At 40.1% G+C, this 21,186-nt stretch overlaps 1 protein-coding gene across 1 annotated transcript in view; it reads right to left on the bottom strand.

Moving 5' to 3' along the window:
- Positions 1-687: 687 nt before the first annotated feature.
- Positions 688-21,186, bottom strand: part of cdc42se1.L (cdc42 small effector 1 L homeolog) — a 31,417-nt gene continuing 10,918 nt past the window's right edge. The window contains exons 2-5 of the mRNA XM_018228875.2: positions 14,729-14,921; positions 5,601-5,711; positions 3,133-3,217; positions 688-1,749 (exon numbers count right to left, since the gene is read on the bottom strand). Of these exons, the coding sequence (XP_018084364.1) occupies positions 3,143-3,217; positions 5,601-5,711; positions 14,729-14,782 (240 nt within the window). The 5' untranslated portion in view covers positions 14,783-14,921 and the 3' untranslated portion in view covers positions 688-1,749; positions 3,133-3,142. The remainder of the gene's footprint in view (positions 1,750-3,132; positions 3,218-5,600; positions 5,712-14,728; positions 14,922-21,186) is intronic.

The following is a 21,186-nucleotide window of genomic DNA, read 5'->3' as shown; positions in this document are numbered from 1 at the left end:
ACAAAAAAATTCTGGCAGGCGAGTCAATAGGACCTATAATTTAAAATTTTGTGCTACTTTTCAGTTTGAGTTTTCGAGATGAATTTTTAATTTGGTAGACTCGTTGAAAAAAAATGGGTAGAGATTTCAAAATATGTTTTTTGAGTAGGGATGCACCGAATCCAGGATTCAGTTCGGGATTCGGCCTTTTTCAGAAAGATTCAGATTCGGCTGAATCCTTCTGCTTAGCCAAACCGAATCCAAATCCTAATTTGCATATGCAAATTAGTGGCAGGGAGAGAAATCTCGTGACTTTTTGTCTCAAAACAAGTAAGTAAAAGATGTTTTCCCCCTTCCCACCCATAATTTGCATATGCAAATTAGGATTCTGTCAAAACTTTTCCTGAAGGATTCCAGGGTTAGGCCGAATCCAAAATAGTGGATTCGGTGCATCCCTATTTTTGAGTCTGCCAAGTTTTGAATTTTTTAAAGTTTTTCAAAATCTCAAAAACACTAAAATTTGATTTTTATATATCTACCTTTAATTGTCACAGGATTAGCAATAGCAAGGAATTCTGCAATTCTGAAATCTGCAACCTCCCCAGATGGGGGAAGTTAGAAGATTGCAAAAAATGTTAACTACCGGAAAATATTTTTGAAAAGTAGCAATAGAAGAATGAAACATTTTCCACAATGGAATTTGTATCTATTTGCCTATTGGAGGAAAACGTTGGTAGAATAAAAAATGTGATAAAATTGTTGACCCAGAAATAATAATCCTTAAATAACAGAACTGGTTGAAATGTTGGGAAATGGAACCGACGGAAGTGTTCATTATTTATTGTTTTTTGTCTGAACTCAGGGAGGTACCAAAATATTTGTCCTCCGAGATTTTTAATTTATTTTTGTTTAAACAAATATTTTTAAAAGAATCTGTTAAAGGGGGAGTTGCATCCCTGCAAATTCAGAACTACGTGCTTTTGCCAAATATTTTCACTTCATGATATTCACAATAAAACCTAATTTGAATGTATTTTACTGACCTGTGTGATCGGACAGAGACAATACCACTGAGATTATTTACAATGTGGCACAGACATTTGATCGCGAGCAATGATTTCAGCAAAAGGTTTTATTTTTATAGTTTAAAAATATTAATGCTAAAAAATAGAAAAATCTTTCTAGGAAATATTTATGTTTCTATACTGGTACTCTGTACAGTTTTACCCAGGATAATCTAATGTCATGTCTCTCTAAGCCACTGCATTATGGAATTTTTTTTTTAAAGGTTTTTTTTTTTTTTTTTTACCATTTTGTGTATTTCTCATTTCATTATTGTCACATTTTTTTGTTTGTAGTTTACAAACGACATTTAATTTAAAAATAGCAAGAGATTTTTTTTCTATCACTATACATTTCATTCCTAAATAACAAACATATATATTTTCTGAGAAACTTTAGGAAGTGCTCGTGTTTCTGACGTCATTTCGTTCCTTACAGCAGATAACTAGAAAACAGATACACGATTAGCTCTTTTTGCTACAGCAATTAAACAGTGGAAAATCACTTTTGGGAAAAAAAAAAATACAAGCTACCTGAATTTTTAAAATACACTAGGAAAATATTGCACATTCAGATCTTTGTTTGAATTCTATTTATAAAAATAATTCCAGAATAAAAAGACGAATGTTCCAATAACTTATCCAGTGACAAAACCACTGCGCTTTCCCCCCTGCTGTCTACGATGGCTCTTTTTCATAAATGCTCTTCCTGTGGGGAATGAAAAGAGAACAGAAGCTGTATTAATAAATACATTTTATGGGAATTTTTATCTTTTAACTGCTATTTTTTTACATAAATCAAATTCCTTGCCCCCCAGCAAGGAATCCCCGTAGCTAGCAATTCTTCTCTGAAGCTGCACAGGCTGATAAAACTTCCTCCAGACCAAACTGGCGGCTTATTGGCCCCTATAAGGAGCCCATGAACTCCAGGCGGAGGCAGGAGGTGACATCACAGGAAAGGTGATGTCAGGGACAAAGCATGACATCACGAGGCAGGTCTATGACTCCGTTATTGGCCAATTGTCATGTCAATCAAGGCTAGTCCTGTTTGGATTTCCAAATATAGAAAACCAGGCAGGCAGTTTTGACCCAGAGAGCCCGTCCAAAACCAGGTTGTCCAGGTCAAAATTGGACAGGTGGAAACCCTAGTGTTGATGTTGTCTTTGTATGATGGGTCCTCATGGGTGTGCCTTAGGCAAGTGGGTTGCCAAATCAGACCCAAATATATTTTTATACACTTTTTCCCCCCAAATACAAAAAAATATTTTAAATTTTTTTATAACTTTAATAGAAGCTCCTCGTTTCACCAGCACACAAATAACAGCGCAAGACTGAAATTAGAGATAAACTTGAGCAAGAAAACCGGCCCTAGGTAAAGAGGAACTGACTTTCTACACATTTCAACACAGATACAAATTCATTTCCTTTTCTAGAAATGAGAATAATCTGCATGGCAGAGATAACATGAAAACTTATACAGGTAGAGGATCCCTTATCCGGAAACACGATATCCAGAAAGCTCCAAATTACGGAATAGACTTCATTTTATCCAAATAATCCAAATTTTTAAAAATGATTTCTTTTTCTGTGTAATAATAAAGCAGTAGCTTGTACTTGATCCCAACTAAGATATAATTAATCCTTATTGGAAGCAAAACCAGCCTATTGGGTTTATTTAATTTTTATTTGATTTTCTAGTAGACATAAGGTATGAAGATCCAAATTACGGAAAGAGCTGTTATCCTAAAAACCCCAGGTCCCGAGCATTCTGGATAACAGGTCCCATACCTGTACAAATAATCGGAAACCAAACATTTTTTTTCCAAAAAAATCTTATATTCTCAGCACCCAGAACCAATACTAAGCAACTGCCCGCTTTCCCTGATAAAAGTATTTAGTGGCCTGACACTTGGGAATTGACCATCGATCACCAATATTTTATGGTAAATTGTGGTTTCTCATTTTTGTAGAAACTGTGCTACAAATAGCAGCACTTATAATGTGGTACCACGTTTATGTAGGTTCTGTCTTATTTTGTATGTCCCCTGTTTTGGCCAACTAAAGTGTGTGGGTGGGAATAGTAGGAACTTACAAAGACACAGCTACAAAACTCGGGAGTTACTCCACTGTCTGTCACGCCCACATTTAGACCTCATCTGCTCCTGGACTGTACCAGCCTGTGAACAGATTCAGATTTGAATACAGAAGAATGCAAATTATCTTAAAATTTACAATCCTGATAATAGGAGGCAGATATTAAAAAAAATTGACAATGTTTTCACACTTTCTATAGAAGTGTTTCAATTTATTCAATTTAATCCCATGCACAAAACAAACATAAATATTGTTAAGCAAGTGAAACTTTACTATGGAATCCAACAGTAAGGGGCACATTTACTTAGGGTCGAATATCGAGGGTTAATTAACCCTCGATATTCAACTGTCGGAGTTAAATCTTCGACTTCAAATATCGAAGTCAAAGGATCTACTGCAATTTGTACTTTTAATCCATCGATCGAACGATTTTCCTTCGACCAAAAATTTGTTAGAAAGCCTATGGGGACCTTCCCCATAGGCTAACATTGAGGTTCGGTAGGTTTTACTTGGCGAAGTAGGGGGTTGAAGTTTATTTAAAGAGACAGTACTTCGACTTTCGAATAATCGATTTGCAGCAACATTTTGGCTGATAAAACTCTTGGTAAAACAAGAATTTGTACTTGCCAGGAAATTTCAAAAAAATCATTTCTACTCACTCAGCTGATTGTGAGAAAAAAAATTCGTAACATTTCAATTTTATAGGCTGTTTTGAACTTGGTATAAAAATTTGCCTTTGCCATGAACAAAAATTTCAGTAACATTTCTAGTTGGCCAGCTAATCAAATTTTGGTAAAATAAGAATTTGAACTTGACAGGAAAACATTTTTAGTAATATTTTTAGTCAATCAGCTGATAGAATTTAGTGTAAAATAAGAATTTGCACAATTTTTTTTTCAGCTCATAGACTTCTGGGTAAAGTAAGAATTTGAACGAAGAATAATTTTAGCAACATTTCTACTCAATCGGCTAATGGAACTCAAGTTAAAATAAGAATTTGCATGAAAATTTTTAGCAACATTTTGACTAGATCAGCTGAACTTGAATTTGGCAGATTTTTTTTTTTGCCACATTTCAGCTCTGGATAATCTTTTTATACAATTTTGGCCATAGACAAGAAAGGTGTTTCAATATCACAACGGTTGAATGATTTTATGCAGAATTCAAACTCGATTTAGGCAGAATTTAAAAATTGTACTCAAGAGTTTGCACTTGAAGATTTCGGAAACAAGAAAATTATTACTTTTTTCTTGCACCAGAAAAATCGTAATATTAATGCAGATTAAAAAATAAAAATCATTGGGAAATTGGGGAATAGGCATGTGAAATCTATTTTGGTGAGATTTAGGGGCCGATATATAAAGGCTCAAATTTCGAGTTGATGGGAGTTTCTAAAAACTCCCATATACTCCCATACTCAAAATTGGAAAAAAATGACCAAAATAAATTTATTAAAAAAATAAAATGTTTTAAATTCGGGTGAATAGGACAGACCTGCCAACTCTAATTGAATTGAATCTAATTTGATTGAATTTGATTTGAGTTTCTCTCTCCAAAATTGATTGATTGATTTTCAAAAGTACACCAACCGACTCCAAATTGATTGTAGGGTGTTCCCCATAGGCTAAAACGCCAATTCGGCAGGAAGTCAAATTCAAATTCTTAAAGGGACAGTACATGATAAATTTGGAAATTAGAATTTATATATTTTTTTTAAAAAAAACTCTAATTGAATTTGGACTATTCCCCTATCTGAATGACACAAAAATTAACTCGTAAATTCGAATTTTCAATTCGACCCTTAATAAATCTGCCCCATAGGGCTAGATTCAATTCAGTGAGAAAAAGGTTTATCACATGAAAACTCATGGATGGGATTTAATTTGAGATGCAATTCAATTCAGAAAAACCTCACAGTTTATCATGTGAAAACTCTATTAAAGTCTATTGCGGAAAACTAGAAGAATTTGGAGAAAAGTTTTTACTCCTCAAATTGAATCTTGTCCATGAGTTTTCATGAGATGAACCTTGAGATAACTTTCTCTCACTGAAGTGAATCTGGACCATTATTTGCCAGTAGAAAGATCAGACAGAAGGTTTCCTACACGTTAGAGCAGCCCGACACAGAACTACACCTGTATTCTGCACAAAGCTATTCACTAGAGCACATTTTTAGGGTGGCAATAAATATAATTACAGTGGGAGCTGCAACGGAGAGAAAAAGCTGACAGGTTTGTGGCAGGGGATTACGCAGAAGCTGGAGAGCAATTTAAAGAGACAGCTGCTCTTGTAGCCCAAGGGTCTTTGCAGGATGTGCCACATAATCAAGACAGGTGGGTCACTGAAGGTTGTAGACATCTATTTTACAAATAAAACTTATGAGGCAGCTTATCCCAAGAGAAGAGCACCCTAATGAAACATATCTTCTACATTTGCTATAAAAAGCCTAAGCAATATGGTACATACCTTTGGAAGTCCATCACTGGCTCCCATATCTCCCGACCCAATGTGCGTCAAGTGGACAAAATTCATAGGCTCTCCTATCATTGATCGGTCGATTCTCTTCCGCTTCTTCTTCTGCAGAAGACACACATGGTTAGTCTGACCCACTCACACTTAATGGGACACTCAATGGTGTTTTTCCTTTGGAAGATGCCACCACCATTTCTTGTGAGCCCTACTGGACTTTCTACAATCCAGGTTCCCCCCAACCCCACACTGTTGCCGGGTCTGTTTCCCTGTTGTAACATTCTTGCCCCTAACTCGTTCCTCGTCCTACATTGTCTTGTAGACAAAGATACATCATCTGTTTGGAAAGAAATGACACAAGTGACTGCTTCCAATCCATGACCACGCGGCATTCCTATTCTAGGGCATTAGTTCCCAAACTAAGGAACTGCCTCCCCTGGGGGGCCTGGAATATTACTGAAGGGGCTCAGCCTGAAGGTCAGTTGAGGTAAGATTTAGGTGAGATACCTATTTTCTCTCCTGGATACCCCTGAAAGCCCAGTTTGAAGGCCAATTATGGTTGAACATTTATTTGCTCCCCTACATATTCTTGGACCTATGACCTGAATGACCAATACGCCAATGTGTTCCTATATCCGTAATCTTGGTGTTTGCTAAGGGGGCTGTGACCAAAGGTTGGACCTACAAAGGGCCAATGTCTGACAACCGCTGTTCTAGAAGCTTCCCTCTGCTCCTTAAACTCAATGACCTCAAGAACACACATCTTAACTGTAGACCATGTTAGCTAAACTAGCAATTTTGAAATTCTGATTTGGTAAGTTGACAGTTATGTCTAACCACTAAACTAAGGGTTTAGAGTACACTCATAGTTCACCTTTAAGAGCTGGTTTATTAAAAATTCGAATCCGACTATTCGCCACCTCAAAACCTGCCAAGTTCATGTATTGGTCAATGGGAGAGGTCCAGTGACCAATTTGAAGATGTTACTAGCCTTCCTGACATTCAAATTTAGTCAAATTTGATTTGAGTTTGCAGGTCGGTAATATTCATTCGACTTTTACATATTAGATTTTTTTAATAAACAACCCCCCCAATCGAATTTTGAGTATATTAGAATTTATTAGAGTTTAATAGAAATTCACATGAATTCGAAATTCGACCTTTGATAAATATGCTTCCAAGTGCGTAAAAGAATATCCTATTCTGATTAGCTTTTCAAATGAGGGGTCACTGACCCCAGCAACCAAAAACTATTGATGTGCGGAGATACAATTTTATAGTTATTGTTACTTTTTATTTCTTATCTTCTATTCAGGCCCTCTGGTATTCATCTTCCAGTTTCTCATTCATACCACTTACTGGTTGCCATGGAAAACTGGACCCTAGCAACTGGATAGCTGCAGAAATTACAAACTGGAAAGCTGCTGGACAAAAATCGTATTCATTTAAAAATGAAGCCAAACTGAAAATTGTCTCGGGATAAAAAAAAAATTAACTTAAAGGTAAAATCCCCCTTTGATGCAGCCGCTGCCTCTAACCTAACACTGGGCATTTACAACTTAAAAGGGTGGTACACCTTTTAGTTAACTTTTAGTATGTTGTAGAATAGCTAATTCTAAGCAACTTTTCCATTGGTCTTGATAAAAGTAATGAAATAACTCACAAACCACAAATAATAAAAACCAATTGCAAATTGTCTCAGAATATCCCTCTCTATGTCATGATAACAGTTAACGCAAAGGTGAACAACTCCTTTAATGAAATAGTTTTTTGTATCCACCCTCCCAAAAACAGTTTTTTTGAAAAATGCCAGAAATGATCGTTCTAAGCATATTCCCAGTAGAGGTGAATTAAACGTTATCATCTGGTTTAATATTATGGGACAGATTTATTAACGGTCGCATTGAAAATTCTAATTTTTTTCATAGTCAAAAACTGTCAAATTCGACTAGGAAATTATCCAAACTCGATTTGAATTTTTTTTTTTAAATTCAAATTAGATTTTCGTGATTTATTATACTCTGGCCCTTTAAGAATTCTAATTCGACCTGCCGATTTACTGTTTAAGTCAATGGGAGAGGTGCAGGGATCAATCTGGAGGTGTTTGCAACCTTCCTGACATTAGTTTTTTTTTGGAGAAAAAGCTCAAATCGAGTTTGATCGAATTCGAATCAAATTCATTTGCGTTTTCGGGTAGTTTAAATTTGTCAGAGCATTAAAAATGTGATTTTATTAAAGGAAAAATATACCATCAAACAATGGAGGTCTCTTTAAAAAGATATTGCATAAAACCTGCTTCATAATAATATATTTTTCTAGTAGTATGTGCCATTGGGTAATCATAAATAGAAAATTTCCATTTTAAAAAATAAGGGCCGCCCCTGGGATCGTACGATTCACTGGTCACACAAACTTACCAAACAAACCATACTTGTTAGGTCACAAGAGCCAATTAACAGACAGAGTTCTGTCTTTTGCTTCCACAGTTCTTCCTGTTACAGTTAGAGCTGCAGTATTTCTGGTCGGGTGATCTCTGAGGCAGCACAGAGACCATCACAAAATGATGGCTCAAGGCAAGAGATGTAAAAGGGCAATATTTATGTACATATATATTCCAGCTTGGTGAGATTCTTTAATATGCCACTTAATATGATATAAACTATCTGTTGCTTAAGTATTCGTTTTGGGAGTATAGCCTTCCTTTAATACATTTTGACTAGTTGAATTTATGGGAGTTTATAGGAGTTTTAAAAAAAACTCACATGAATTCTAAATCCGACCCTTGATAAATGTGCCTCTATGTGTAATTGTTTTTGCAAACGACAGCAGTATTCGTTTATCCTTCCCTGCACTGCTGGTTCTGACTCTTTAAACAATGTAGCAGAAGTCACTGCAGGTCTGTGAATCAGCTGGCTAAGGCAACACTGTTTCAGGAGTCGGAGTCAGTCAGCAGTGCCGGCAGCAATTACATTTATGCAATACCTTTATAAACATTGCCAATGTATGATGACTGCTGATTAGGAAGCTGACAGTTTATATTTGCTACAGAGCCCTGCAAGTTTCAAGTGGAACATGGGAAACAGCAGCTGTCACCCAAAAGGGCTGGTCCTTCCTGTATTAACCGCATGTCTCCCACTTCCTGTGAGCAGAGGGGCCCCGTCTGCCCAAACACTTTAAGAACATTCTACCAATAAATCAACAACATAATGGCCCTGTGCTGAGAGCTGACACATAAAACTGTCATTAAAGAAACAAGTGTCACATAGTAAATAAGGTGTCTGCTTGTCTCTCTGGCTGAGCGTTATTGCTGCTTTATATGATATATAGTGATTTGTGAGCAGCTATTATCTAGGATTGCATGCAGGACTGAATGGAATCATTTGCAGGCTGCACCATAGTGGTGCAGGTATGGAACCTGTTATCCAGAATGCTTGGGACCTGGGGTTTTCTGGATTACGGATCTTTCTGTAATTTGGATCTTCAGATCTTAAGGGGCATATTTATCAAGGGTTGAATTTGAAAAACTTCGAAATTCAAATTCAAAAAGACCAACCAAAATTAAGAGGCAGATTTATCAAAGGTCGAGGTAAATTTCGAGCTATTTTTTGTGTACTTTGACTAGGGAATAGTCCAAATTCGATCCGAATTTGAAAAAAATTTGAAAATTCAAAATTTATCATGTACTGTCTCTTTAAAAATTCGACTTCGACCATTTGTCATCTAAAATCTGACGAATTGCTGTTTTAGCCTATGGGGGACATCCTAGGAGTCAATTTGTGGACTTTGAAAAATCAAAGTTTTTTTTTTGGGAAAAATGTTGATTCCAATTCGATCATTCGATCAAATCCACTATTCCTTCAATTCATATGATTCGAATTCGGCCGAATACGGACCTATTCGGTAAAATAAAACCAAAAAAAAAAACAGACTTCATTTCGGTTGGTCTCTGAATTCGAATTTCAAAGTTTTTCAAATTCAAATTTTTAGAATTCGAAAATTCCCCTCGAACTTTGTTAAATCTGCCCCCAAGTCTACTAGAAGGCATATTTAGCATGGGTCAAATTTGAAAAACTTGGAAATTCAAATTAAAAAACTGACCTATTCAATTAAAAACTGACCTATTCGGCCAAAAAAAAAACCTTCAACTGGATTTTGGTTGGTCTTGAATTTCAATGTTTTTCAAATTCAACCCTTGATAAATATGCCCCTTAGCATTTAATAGAATGGCCATATTCTAAGAAAATTTTCAATTTGTCTTCGTTATTGAGCCAGGGAAGCTCATTTTCTGCTGGATAATTAGTGACGAGCCCTAAGCTTAGCTTCTCAACAGCCAATCAGAGCCCACTGAGCATGTGAGTGTCACAGACACTTTCCAAGATGGTGACCCCCTGTGACAAGTTTGAAGTCCTGGATCATTGCTGCTATTGACAAGCTCAAACTTTAGCCTCGTGCAATATTTTTTTATAGTTTTTGTTTTAATTATTTGCCTTTTTCTTCTGACTTTTCCCAGCTTTCAAATGGGGGTCGCTGACCCCATCTAAACATCAAATGCTCTGTAAAGGCTACAAATGTATTTTTATTGTTACTTTTTATTATTCGTCTTTCTATTTAGGCCTCTCCTATTCATATTCCAGTGAAATCAGTGCATGGTTGCTAGGGGAATTTGGACCCTAGAAACCAGACGGCTGAAACTGTAAACTGGAGAGCTGCTGAATAAAAAGCTAAATAAGTCAAAAAACCCAAATAATAAAAAAATGAAAACCAATTGCAAATTGTCTCAGAATATCCCTCTCTACATCATATTAACAGTTAACTCAAAGGTGAACAACCCCTTTAAATGAAAAATAAAGTATAACTAAAGAAATAGCTAGAAATTTAGTTTTGTGCTTCTGTACCAGCCCAAGGCAACCACAACCCTTTAGCAGTAAAGATCTGTGTCTCCAAAGATGCCCCAGTAGCTCCCCATCTTCTTTTCTGCTGATTCACTGCACATGCTCTGTGCTGCTGTCACTTACTGAGCTTAGGGACCCACTCACAATATACAGTACACATAGAATAGAAATGTCACAATATAAGGCTGATTAGTAATTAATACAGATAATTACTACATGGCAGCACAGAAACCAGTGCAATTAGCATCAGAATTGAATAATCAGCAAACCTGTAGCATCAGCTTATATTACAGCCAGGGAAGCTAATTTCCTGCTGGATAATTAGTGACGAGCCCTAAACTTAGCTTCTCAACAGCCAATCAGAGCCCACTGAGCATGTGAGTGTCACAGACACTTTCCAAGATGGTGACCCCCTGTGACAAGTTTGAAGTCCTGGATCATTGCTGCTATTGACAAGCTCAAACTTTAGCCTCGTGCAATAAGTTCACTCTATAAAATATGCCATTTTTAACCACATTCATTTTTAGGGTTTAGTTCTTCTTTAATGAAACAGATAAAAAGGGGAAATATTTTCTTGCTGAAACATTGCCGGTCTGGTGATGAGACAGACATCTCTGGCCAAATGTGATTTTGCTATGTCAGTAATACCCACATAATGTACCTGCCAATCATTAGCTCTCAATGGGAAATTGTGGTCAACAGAGGTGTGAAGGAGAAAAATCTAAACTCATTTTTTTGTATCCACCCTCCCTAAAACAGTTTTTTTTGCATAATGTCAGAAATGATGGTTTTCAGCTAGATAACCATTGGTAAATTAAAAAATGGCCAATGATTGTATTAGCCTGGTCTGTTTCACCACCTGGGCATGTTAGGTGACCCCCACCAACCGAGCAGCTCTTTCCCTGTATGTCCAACTTATATTACTTTTAAATATTGAAAAAGGAAGTGGGCCATCCAAAATGGAAGAATACAGTGTGTGTTCTTATATCCATGCATGTTAGTCTCAATTTAAAGTGTCACCTACACATAAAAAGCTGTATAACAAAAGTTGTTTTATTGTTGAATTAAACACGGAACCCAAATTGTTTCTTTTCATTAAAGTATCCATACCTGTTATAAAGGCCTTTAAATATCTGAGCTGTCAATCAAATATTACCTGCCCCGCCTCTATGCCTGAGGCATCGAGACGGGGCAGGCAATTACTTTCACTTTCTATTCAGCACTTCCTACATGTCACTGCTCTCCCCACAGTCCCTCCTCACACTCTATAATTGCTTACGGCAATGTGTATGGGCATTAGGTCCCCTGATTGGGCGCATACACAAAATTTTGGGGTGATACACAACTTGTCTTAATAACAATGTCCACAAAATGGCTCCTGCCTGCGTGCTGTGAATGTGCAATTCCAAGACTGAAGGAAACTAAATTGAAATAATAGATGTAGTGTAAGTAAGTTTTATTTTGCTCAACTAACAGGATAAAATATAATTTGAAATTATATCTTAGGGGGACCGGTCCCCTTTAAAGGGTTTGTCAATATGTATGAATGGGGCTGCTGTAGTGATGTGCAGGTATACCAGCTCTGTGGTGCATAATACTGTATTCCCCTATCAAACACTGCACAGAGTAGAGTCCTGACCGGGTCCATTTTTTGGAACATGTACCTGATCTGACCCGTACCCACAACCCAGACCCACATTCTTACCCGATTGGACCCGCAACCTGCATTTTTACCTGCTTGGACACGCTAACCGACCCGCAAATACCTTATCCACAACCCGGACCCGCGACCCACTGACCACCAAGAATCAGGAAAACAGGAAGTGCTGTCATTATAAACCGGCAGTGGCATCATGGGATGTAGATGTGATCAGAAAAAAGGAGTAAAAATCTCTATTGAGAAGACCTGCAAACCCGCCGACCCACATCTATACCCGCACCTGGAACTTCTACCCGCAACCCGCAGGGTACCGGAAGTTTTCGCGGGTAACCAGCGGGTACCTGACCCACTGCAGGACTCTAGAGCATCCATGGATAGCGTTATCTAGTTGCTCTGAAGAAGGCGACAGTGAAGGCCAAGATGAGACTGAAGACTGGAATGTACAGGTTGAGGAAGAATGAGGGGCTTGCTTAGGGCTCATGTACCTGGCACTTGCTACAGCAGCCCACACTTATGGCACTGTGGGGCTTATTTATTAATGCTGGGCTATAGGATACTGCCCTGGGGCAAATGTTCTTTATTCCACCCTTTAATGCTTGTACCTTTTATTATGCATCTTCCATTAAAAAATGTTCTCATGGCTTCCAGCCAACTGTAGAGAAATCAGGTATGGTGGGGGTGCCATTAATTGCCAATTTCAATATATAATAAATAAAGTACCCCCTATTGTAAATGATAAGGATTCGCCCCGCATTGGGGCCTTTATCATCTGAAACGTTGGCTTCTTTGACCAAGCACCCGACATAATATATATATATATATATAGAAAGTCCAACTGTACCTGCACTCTTACTCGATTGTTTCGATGTCGGGTGCTTGGTCAAAGAAGCCAACGTTTCAGATGATGTGTGTGTGTGTGTGTGTGTGTGTGTGTCTGTGTGTCTGTGTGTCTGTGTGTCTGTGTGTCTGTGTGTGTGTGTGTGTGTGTGTGTGTGTGTGTGTGTGTGTGTGTGTGTGTGTGTGTGTGTGTGTGTCTGTGTGTCTGTGTGTCTGTGTGTGTGTGTGTCTGTGTGTGTGTGTGATCTGTTATCTAGAAAGTTCAGAATTACAGAAAGGCTGTGTCCAATAGTCTTCATTTTACCTAAAATGTTGGAAAAATCATTTCTTTTTGTGTAATAATAAAACAGTAGCTTATACTTGATCCCAACTAAGATATAATTAATCCTTATTGGAGGCAAAACCAGTCTATTGGCTTTATTTAATGTTTACATGATTTTCTAGTAGACTTAAGGTATGAAGATCCAAATTATGGAAAGATCCATTATCCAGAAAGCCCCAGGTCCCGAGAATTCTGGATAACAGGTCCCATACCTGTACTGGGAAAGTAGGGCAACTTCTGGATGTTTCGGTGGGACAGGCCCACCTGCACTACCTTACAGTATATTTGCTGGCATGATCTGTAGACTGAGCTTCCTAATTGGGCCACACCCCCACAGCACAGGCACAAAATGGGTTAAGAAAGCAGGAAAGAGGAATGTTTTCACAGGGGGAGAATGAATGCCAGCACTCATGTTGGGAATGCGGAAAGAGCCCAAGACATTCCAGCAGAATGAAGTGGAGTGAGTGCCAGAAGCAGAGAGTCAACGATTAACCTGCCTCCAGCGGGGATTTATTTGCCCTTCTCATTAATTGCAGCGCCATTAATTATAATTATAAAGCTGGGCAGCCTCCCTGTGTTTGTTCTTTTATACCATTCCGTTATTCTCTTTAAGGACACGACTTATATACAGTTACCTACTCTTTTTATGTTCATGTTATAAGAAGGATTGAAGGCAATAACTATGGGAGTTGTATTGCCCCAGTGGAACTTAAAATATAAAGTCACACACTAGGGGCAGTTTTATCAGGAGCCCATTGACCTACCTGTGTGTTTTTAGAGTTTGGGGAAAAAAACACGAAGATACAAGGTGAACATACACACTCCAAGCAGATCTGTGCCCTGGCTGGAATTGAACCTAGGACCCATGTGCTGCAACAATAATAAAAAGGTATTGCTTGAAATATAGTTCTCCTATAGATCTCATTTGACCTTTAATCTACCCTAAGCAGCTCTAGAGGGGTAACTTACTATGTGCAAGGCAAGAGGCAAAGTGCAAAAACAGGTGCAATCTGCCAGTCCTCAACAAGGCCCTGTACCTACTAACTGCCCCATAGCAAGTATTATGGACAGCAATGAGCTCACCAATGCTTCCAAGTTCCAAATTCCCCTAGCAACCATACATTGATTTGAATAAGAGACTGGAATATGAATAGGAGAGGCCTGCATAGAAAGATGTGTAATAAAAAGTAGCAATGTGTGTAGCCTTACAAAGCATTTGTTTTTAGATGGGGTCAGTGACCCCCATTTGAAAGCTGGAAAGAGTCATAAGAAGAAGGCAAGGCAACTATTGCAAAAACAATAAAAAAAAGAAAGAATGAAGGCCAAATGAAAAGTTTCTTAGAATCAGCCTTTCTATAACACAAAAAGTTAATTTAAAGGTCAAGCACCCCATTAAGAAAAGGGCTGTACTCACTGGTTGTGGCTTTTCTACGACGCAGCAGCCCAGCTTGTGCCAAAAGTCACTCATATTATCAGAGGCTTCCAGCTTGCTCGTGTGTTTGGTTCCGGTACCGGTGCTTGGTTTGGGTCAGCAGTGCAGAAGGTCGGTTGCCTTCTCTTCGTTCACTCCATTGGAGTAACCGGAATAGCTCCTGCTGAGAAGATTCCTGCAAAGTCCATCAAAAACAGACCAAATTACTGTAGAAACTGGACAGGAGTCTCATTCTCTAATCAGCCCATTCATGTTGCCCTTGAAACCGCAGAAAACATTTCAGTTTCCTTTGCACTGTATTTCCCACAGATAATAAAAGTACATTACGATGAGAAATATCATTCTGACAAGTGGTTAAAGGCGTTACTGAGAAATACTGAAATACTTTTTTGTGTGAAAGGGTTATTGGGGAAAAGAACCACCAGAGATCAATGAACCCATTAGGATTGTTTTACCAGTAATCAAGATACTTTTTGGCTGCTTGGGGGTCTCTAGGACCTGATAAACAAATATTGATAGTTGGTTTCTTATTGATGTGTCTCCCATAGTGACGTCACTTCTGCATTTTGTAGCTTACAACGGGGTATTGTGTTGGCTTCCCTGAAGACACCCCCTGAGGGTTGGGTAGCAGGTCCAAAGAGGTCCTCATGTGGATTGGTGGATCTGGGCCTTCTTGGTGGTGGTATGGAAAGGTAAATCAAACCCCACCCTAATGGTTTGCTAAGCTCCAGGTAGCAGGTAAGCACGTTCAATGGTGTACAAGTCTGAGAATAACCAGTAACTTATATATACAACTTTTATATACATTTTTGTGCAGAGTAGTAGTAGTGCAGAGTAGTCTTTAGGTTGGCCTGGGTGGTGGTGGCCTGGGTGGTGGTGGACTGAAGTCAATCAGCAGTTAGTTACTTATCACTGGTCTCCTACATTTAGAATAGCGAGAGAAGCCACCATAAAACCCCTGTGGCCTCAAACACCAGTGTGGGAATAGTTCAGCACAGAGTACACAACCTACAGAACCTTTCCCGAGCTGTAACTATGAGAGTTATATCACTCCCTGTACTTGCCCTTATTGACTTTAACCTTTCACTGGGGCCCTGCCTGCTCCTAATCTGGCACTTCTGAAGGTTTATTGATAACCTTCTAGCAACAAAGCGTATCTACACCGTCACATGGTACAGAGGAGTAATGCTGTAGCTGAGAACTTTCTACCAACCGGTTCTCAAAAGTGCAATTAAAAGGGCCAACCAAAATCAATACTTATCATCATGAAGAAAAATATAACGCCCCACGTCTGTTTTCAGTCTTTGAAGACGCATTAGCAAGATAAAAAGTTTCTCACCTAGAGTGTTGGCCATCATCAATAAGGCCATCCGTCCATGTAAGATTTCAACCTCACCTTGAGGTGGTGGAACTTATAAAATAAGTCTATCCTTCATAAGGAACAACATGTCACCACCTGGTGTCTACACCAAGGTCAACAAGAAATGGTACAGTTCAGGTCCGGACTGAGAACTAAAATAGGCCCTGGCATTTCAGGTACACAGAGGCCCAATCAGCCCACATAGAGGCCCAAACAGCCCCCACCAACCCACTAAATACTGACTTACTATGGGACCTTATAGCAGCCCCTCTGGCATTTGCCAGAACCCACAGATTGCCAGTCCGGGCCTGGTACAGTTTTACAAGTTTCCCACCTGGTACATGTCTAAGGAACTGGAAACTAATGACGAAGGCTTTTGGATCTGGTGAATAAGGGAACGGGAATAGAAAGTCTCAGCAACATAAAGCAGTAGTCCCCAAACTGTGGATCTGGTTCCCCATGGGGATGCTTACAGCAGTGGCAGTACAGGTTCATGCTGAAGGATAATTTGAATGAAGTTAGAGGGAAATCCTAATTGCTCCTCAGATACACCTGAAAGCTCATCTTGAAGGTCAGTTAAGTTAAGATGCTGTCCAATATATTCTTACAACAAACTAAATAATCCTGAAACAAAGATTTTACCTTCAGGGGCTTGAATCGAAAATGTCTAAGAACTGTAGGGTATAGGCTGATTCTTGACTTGCATTTATCTACAGGCTGAGAATCAGCCCAGAGTGGCCATAGCCGAACACTCCTATGTTCCCCACCATACCCAGTATGGAATTTTCTGATCCAAATAAAAATCCCTCTCACTTTTGAGTAAGCTCATTCTTTTTGGAGTCTTTGACATGTCCTAGGAAATTGAGTTTATTTGGCAGCTATGGAGTAGATCACAACTTGTCTCATTGCATTTATTATAATGATATTGTGACCTGGTTTAGGCAGCCAACCGTTCCTCATGATGTTGTGTAATGATTTCTCAAACACTTAATGGGTACATAAACTATTCCAGCTTCCCCTCTAGCCATAATTTGATTCATTTTCACTTTGACATAAACATCCATCATGTTGGGCACAGCACTGTCTAAAGCCCCGCCCCCAGAATGCAGGGTGGGTCTGACATCTTCTTTTTTTTTTGGTTTATGGGTTAAGGGGGAAATTCTGGGTTGTCCCTACAGACCTGAGAACAGTAAATCTGTATCTCTGTTTGGGGGTGTTTGGGGCCACACCTATGTATCAGCCCCTGGGGAACGGATATTAAATCATTTACCTATACACAGAGTATAGTTTTTTCTCAGACATTATTATAGAAGCCTCTCTACAGGTCTAAAAAGGGGATTCCCACTGCCTCACCTGCCTTTCACTTACTGTTATCCTGGAAAACACTAAGAATACCCAGAAGTAGTTGCAGTTTCCTTCTGTACATGAAAGTGAAGCACTGGGGTTGGAGTGAGCTATGGGCATGCAGCATTAAAGGTTAATTGTAGAAACATTCTTTGCATACAGGAACATGGGGGCTTATTGAAGGGGTGCCCAACCTGGGCACAGAGCACTAACCAAAACACATACAGCACCTTATATACTGTACATTCACCTGGTCTTCATTCATTGAGAGGAGACAGTGATCTGTCAATCCCCCAGAAAATATATGTATGCCCCCTTATGCCTATGTCCATTGCTACTCAGCAACTTAGGTAGTGGCATATGCTAGTATGTTAGGAGGGGGAAATAGAGAAAGCCTTTTGTGATTAGCCACTAAATAAGCCCCATTATATTTCTCTCTGGAAAATAGTGCCACAAACGTGATCCATATCCAAAATGTACATTTCAAAACATCCAGTGTGCTCTATTCATTCTTCAGCACATCCCCCACCTTTACTCCAGCTCTTAGGGTGGCCATACATAGGCCATTATAGGCTGCCAAGTCAACCTATGCAGACTGTTTTACAGTCATATATTGTAACAACCTTACCTGGTGGTCTAGCGGGAGGGGGTCTGCAGGGACGCCTGCAGCCCCCTCGGCGGGGACGCCCACCACGTTGCTCCTCTGGGCCGCAAATGGGGAATGGTTAGGGCGCGCTTCTTCCTGATTTAGGTGCGCATGTGCGCTGGCGTGTGACGTCGGCGCGCAGTGGCGCGAAATTTTAAAGTATTAAAGGCACAGTTTGGATTTTTCACATTGCCCGTGATAGGATTTTGTTTCCTGGTGCTTCTGAGCCTTGTGCTATTTTCTGAACCTGTTTGATTCCTGTTTTTGACCCCTGCCTGGCTATTTGACTATTCTGACTTCTGGATTCTGACCCTTGCCTGATTACCGACTACCTCCTCTGATTGACTTCCTGGTTTGACCCTTGCCTGCCTGATAACGTTTATTCTTTGCCTGCCTCGACCCGGCCTGATCTGACTACTCTTTTGCCTAAACGCCTTGTACTACGATCTTCTGTCCAAAGACTTTGCTTTACTGTCGTGCCCCTCTGCTTATCCAGAACCCTCATCTTGCACCTCTCGTTTAAGTCCAGGTGGCATCCAAGTAAGCCGAGGGCTCCTCCCGAGGCCCAAAGGCGGTCACACTACTGGTGAAACACGAGCCGAGACCAGGGTGCCTGGTGTTTTGTTCTGGTGTTGGGTGCCGACCGTGACATATATGAAGCCAACAGTAAGTTCCCACATATATGAAAATAACAGTAAGTTCACCAGTGTCCATGATGGCTTTGGGTGGCAAGAAGTAGAAGTAAAATATTGGGCTGACACTTGTCGAAACTCATAGCGGGTCAAGTATAAAAAGTAAAAAAAAAACCATTTTTTTGTACCAATGTACATGTCCACAAAAACCCTTACATGTTTGAAGCCACAAGACACTTACTCACAAGTTGGCCTTTCTCACCCAACATCTCTAGGGCAGGTTAGAAGATGATGTAAAGTGAGCACAACATTGACTAATTGATGTGGTCCTCTCCTGATGGATCAGCATAGGTTTTCGTTGTGATCTAATTGTTTGCCCAGGGGCCAAAGACCAGATCAGCCCAATCTGGCCACCCATGTGCTGGATCAGGTTGACCATTTTGCAACCTCCCCACAACAAGCAGTTTTTTAGGTATATGCCCAGTGCTATACATAAACTCATGGCACAGAGCTCCAGATTAGCAGCCTACTTGGTGGCATTCCTGTCTTGCCTAATAGATCCCTCCATCTAAAGATGGCCAACACTATATCTGTCTTCCAAGATGCACACCTAAAGGCCCCCATGCACGGGCTGATAAAAGCTGCCGACAGACTGAGTCGGCAGCTTATTGGCCACTGTGTGGGGTTATCCGATGGACTTCCCCAACTGATATCATCTTGATCGGGCAGGTCAAAAGATCCAGTCGGATCGCGGCCGCATCTGTGCGTCTATGCGGTCCCACAATCCGACCACCTGTATCGGATGCAGTATGATCCCATCGTTGGGCCCTAGAGCCCACTATCGGGTCAGCCCTATATTTCCCACCTCAATGTGGGCATATATTGGGGAGAGATCCACTCGTTTGGCGACAGATCTCTACATCTACGGCCACCTTAAGATGGGAGATATTGGGGCATTCCAATAGTTTGGCTCTAGAGCCAAACTATTGGATTGTAACAATGGGAATACAGGCCACTGGGGGAGGGCTGCATCAATAATGGTTGTCTATGTGGTCCTTGATCTGACATGAAAGTCAAACCTGATCGATCAATATCTTGCAAATATTTCAGCCAGGAGGGCCTGAAAGAGGGCCTTACATTCAAGAAGATTATCTGCTGAATCGGCCTGAATTGGCAGCTGTACAGCCATACATGTGCAGGTACGCTCGTTTGGAGAGGCACCCAAAAGAGCATATCTTGCCCCAAAATGCCCACCTTCAGTGTGTGATATCGGGCTGATCCGATCGTGGTCTCTAGGGCCCAACAATGGGATAACAATGAGGGGGGTGAAGGCGGTTGTCTATCCGACAGGATTTTTAACCTGCCCGATTGACATCTGCCTAATATTTGGCCAGATATTGGTTGGGGAAGCCCTTCAGAGGGCCCCCCATACACTGGTCAATAAGCTGCCTACTTTATCTTTCGGCAACTTTAATTGACCTGTGTATGGTCACCTTTAGGGCATGGACACACATGCATTTTTTCGGCGCTAGGATAATGTGCCATTGCCTAAGCTTAAAACCATTAAGCGTATTTAGGCGGTGGTCGGCTTCTTTAAAAACCGCGGCACGGACAGTGACGAGAAAACGCATGTGTGTCCATCCCCTTATAGTCATCTTCCACATAGATCACTTTTATTACCTTCTTACTTGTGATCTGTAGTTCTACAGGGCAGAAGACAGCGACCCAACAGGCCTAATTATGAATTCTGTCACAAGCAGTAAAACAAGTAGCACTATGGCGGGATAAAGATAAGAATGCACTCAGTAAATAGATCTATATATAAATACCCATGCATGCTGATATCAAGACAAAGAGATAATTGTCTCCTTATCTAGATGGCAGTCTGATTGTATATTTATTGAGAGACAAGGAGATGATTGTAGGGAGTAGTTCTGCCTCGCTAGGGGAACCAGGGCAATGTCTATTCAATGAACTGGAGGCTAATAAATGAATGCTCTGTAGCGGCCATTCTGATTCACTGCTAACGTTACCAGGCCGGGTTGCTGGGAGCAAATAGAGTTGGATTCCATTGTCCCCCTTTGATGTAGATGTACAGGCTGACGGGTGAATTCCCCCCCTCCCGGACGGGGACAATTGTGCCTTTTGTCTATTCATGACTATTCACAGCCTTTTCCTATAGAAGTAACAATAGGTTCATTTGGTGGCGAGCCCATTGGGACCCCTCTATGGGTCGCATGGGGTGTGGAAGGAAGCTCGTTGGACAGGCCGCCGTTCTGTGGTCAATGTCGTTTGATATCAATAGAAAATGCATTGGTCAGAAAATATGTTTATTGACCTTGGTCAACGCCTGCCAGGGATTTCATACAAACGCCAAGCTGAGATGATCACAAGTCACCTAGGTTAGTCAGGAGAACTTCAGGCCAGACCTGTGTTGTATCAGGTGCACTAACTGAAC

This window comes from Xenopus laevis, chromosome 8L (genome assembly GCF_017654675.1).
Source record: "Xenopus laevis strain J_2021 chromosome 8L, Xenopus_laevis_v10.1, whole genome shotgun sequence".
NCBI classification, from domain to species: domain Eukaryota; kingdom Metazoa; phylum Chordata; class Amphibia; order Anura; family Pipidae; genus Xenopus; species Xenopus laevis.
The sequence above is the reverse complement of the archived record's forward strand: the minus strand, read 5'-3'. Positions and strand labels throughout refer to the sequence as shown.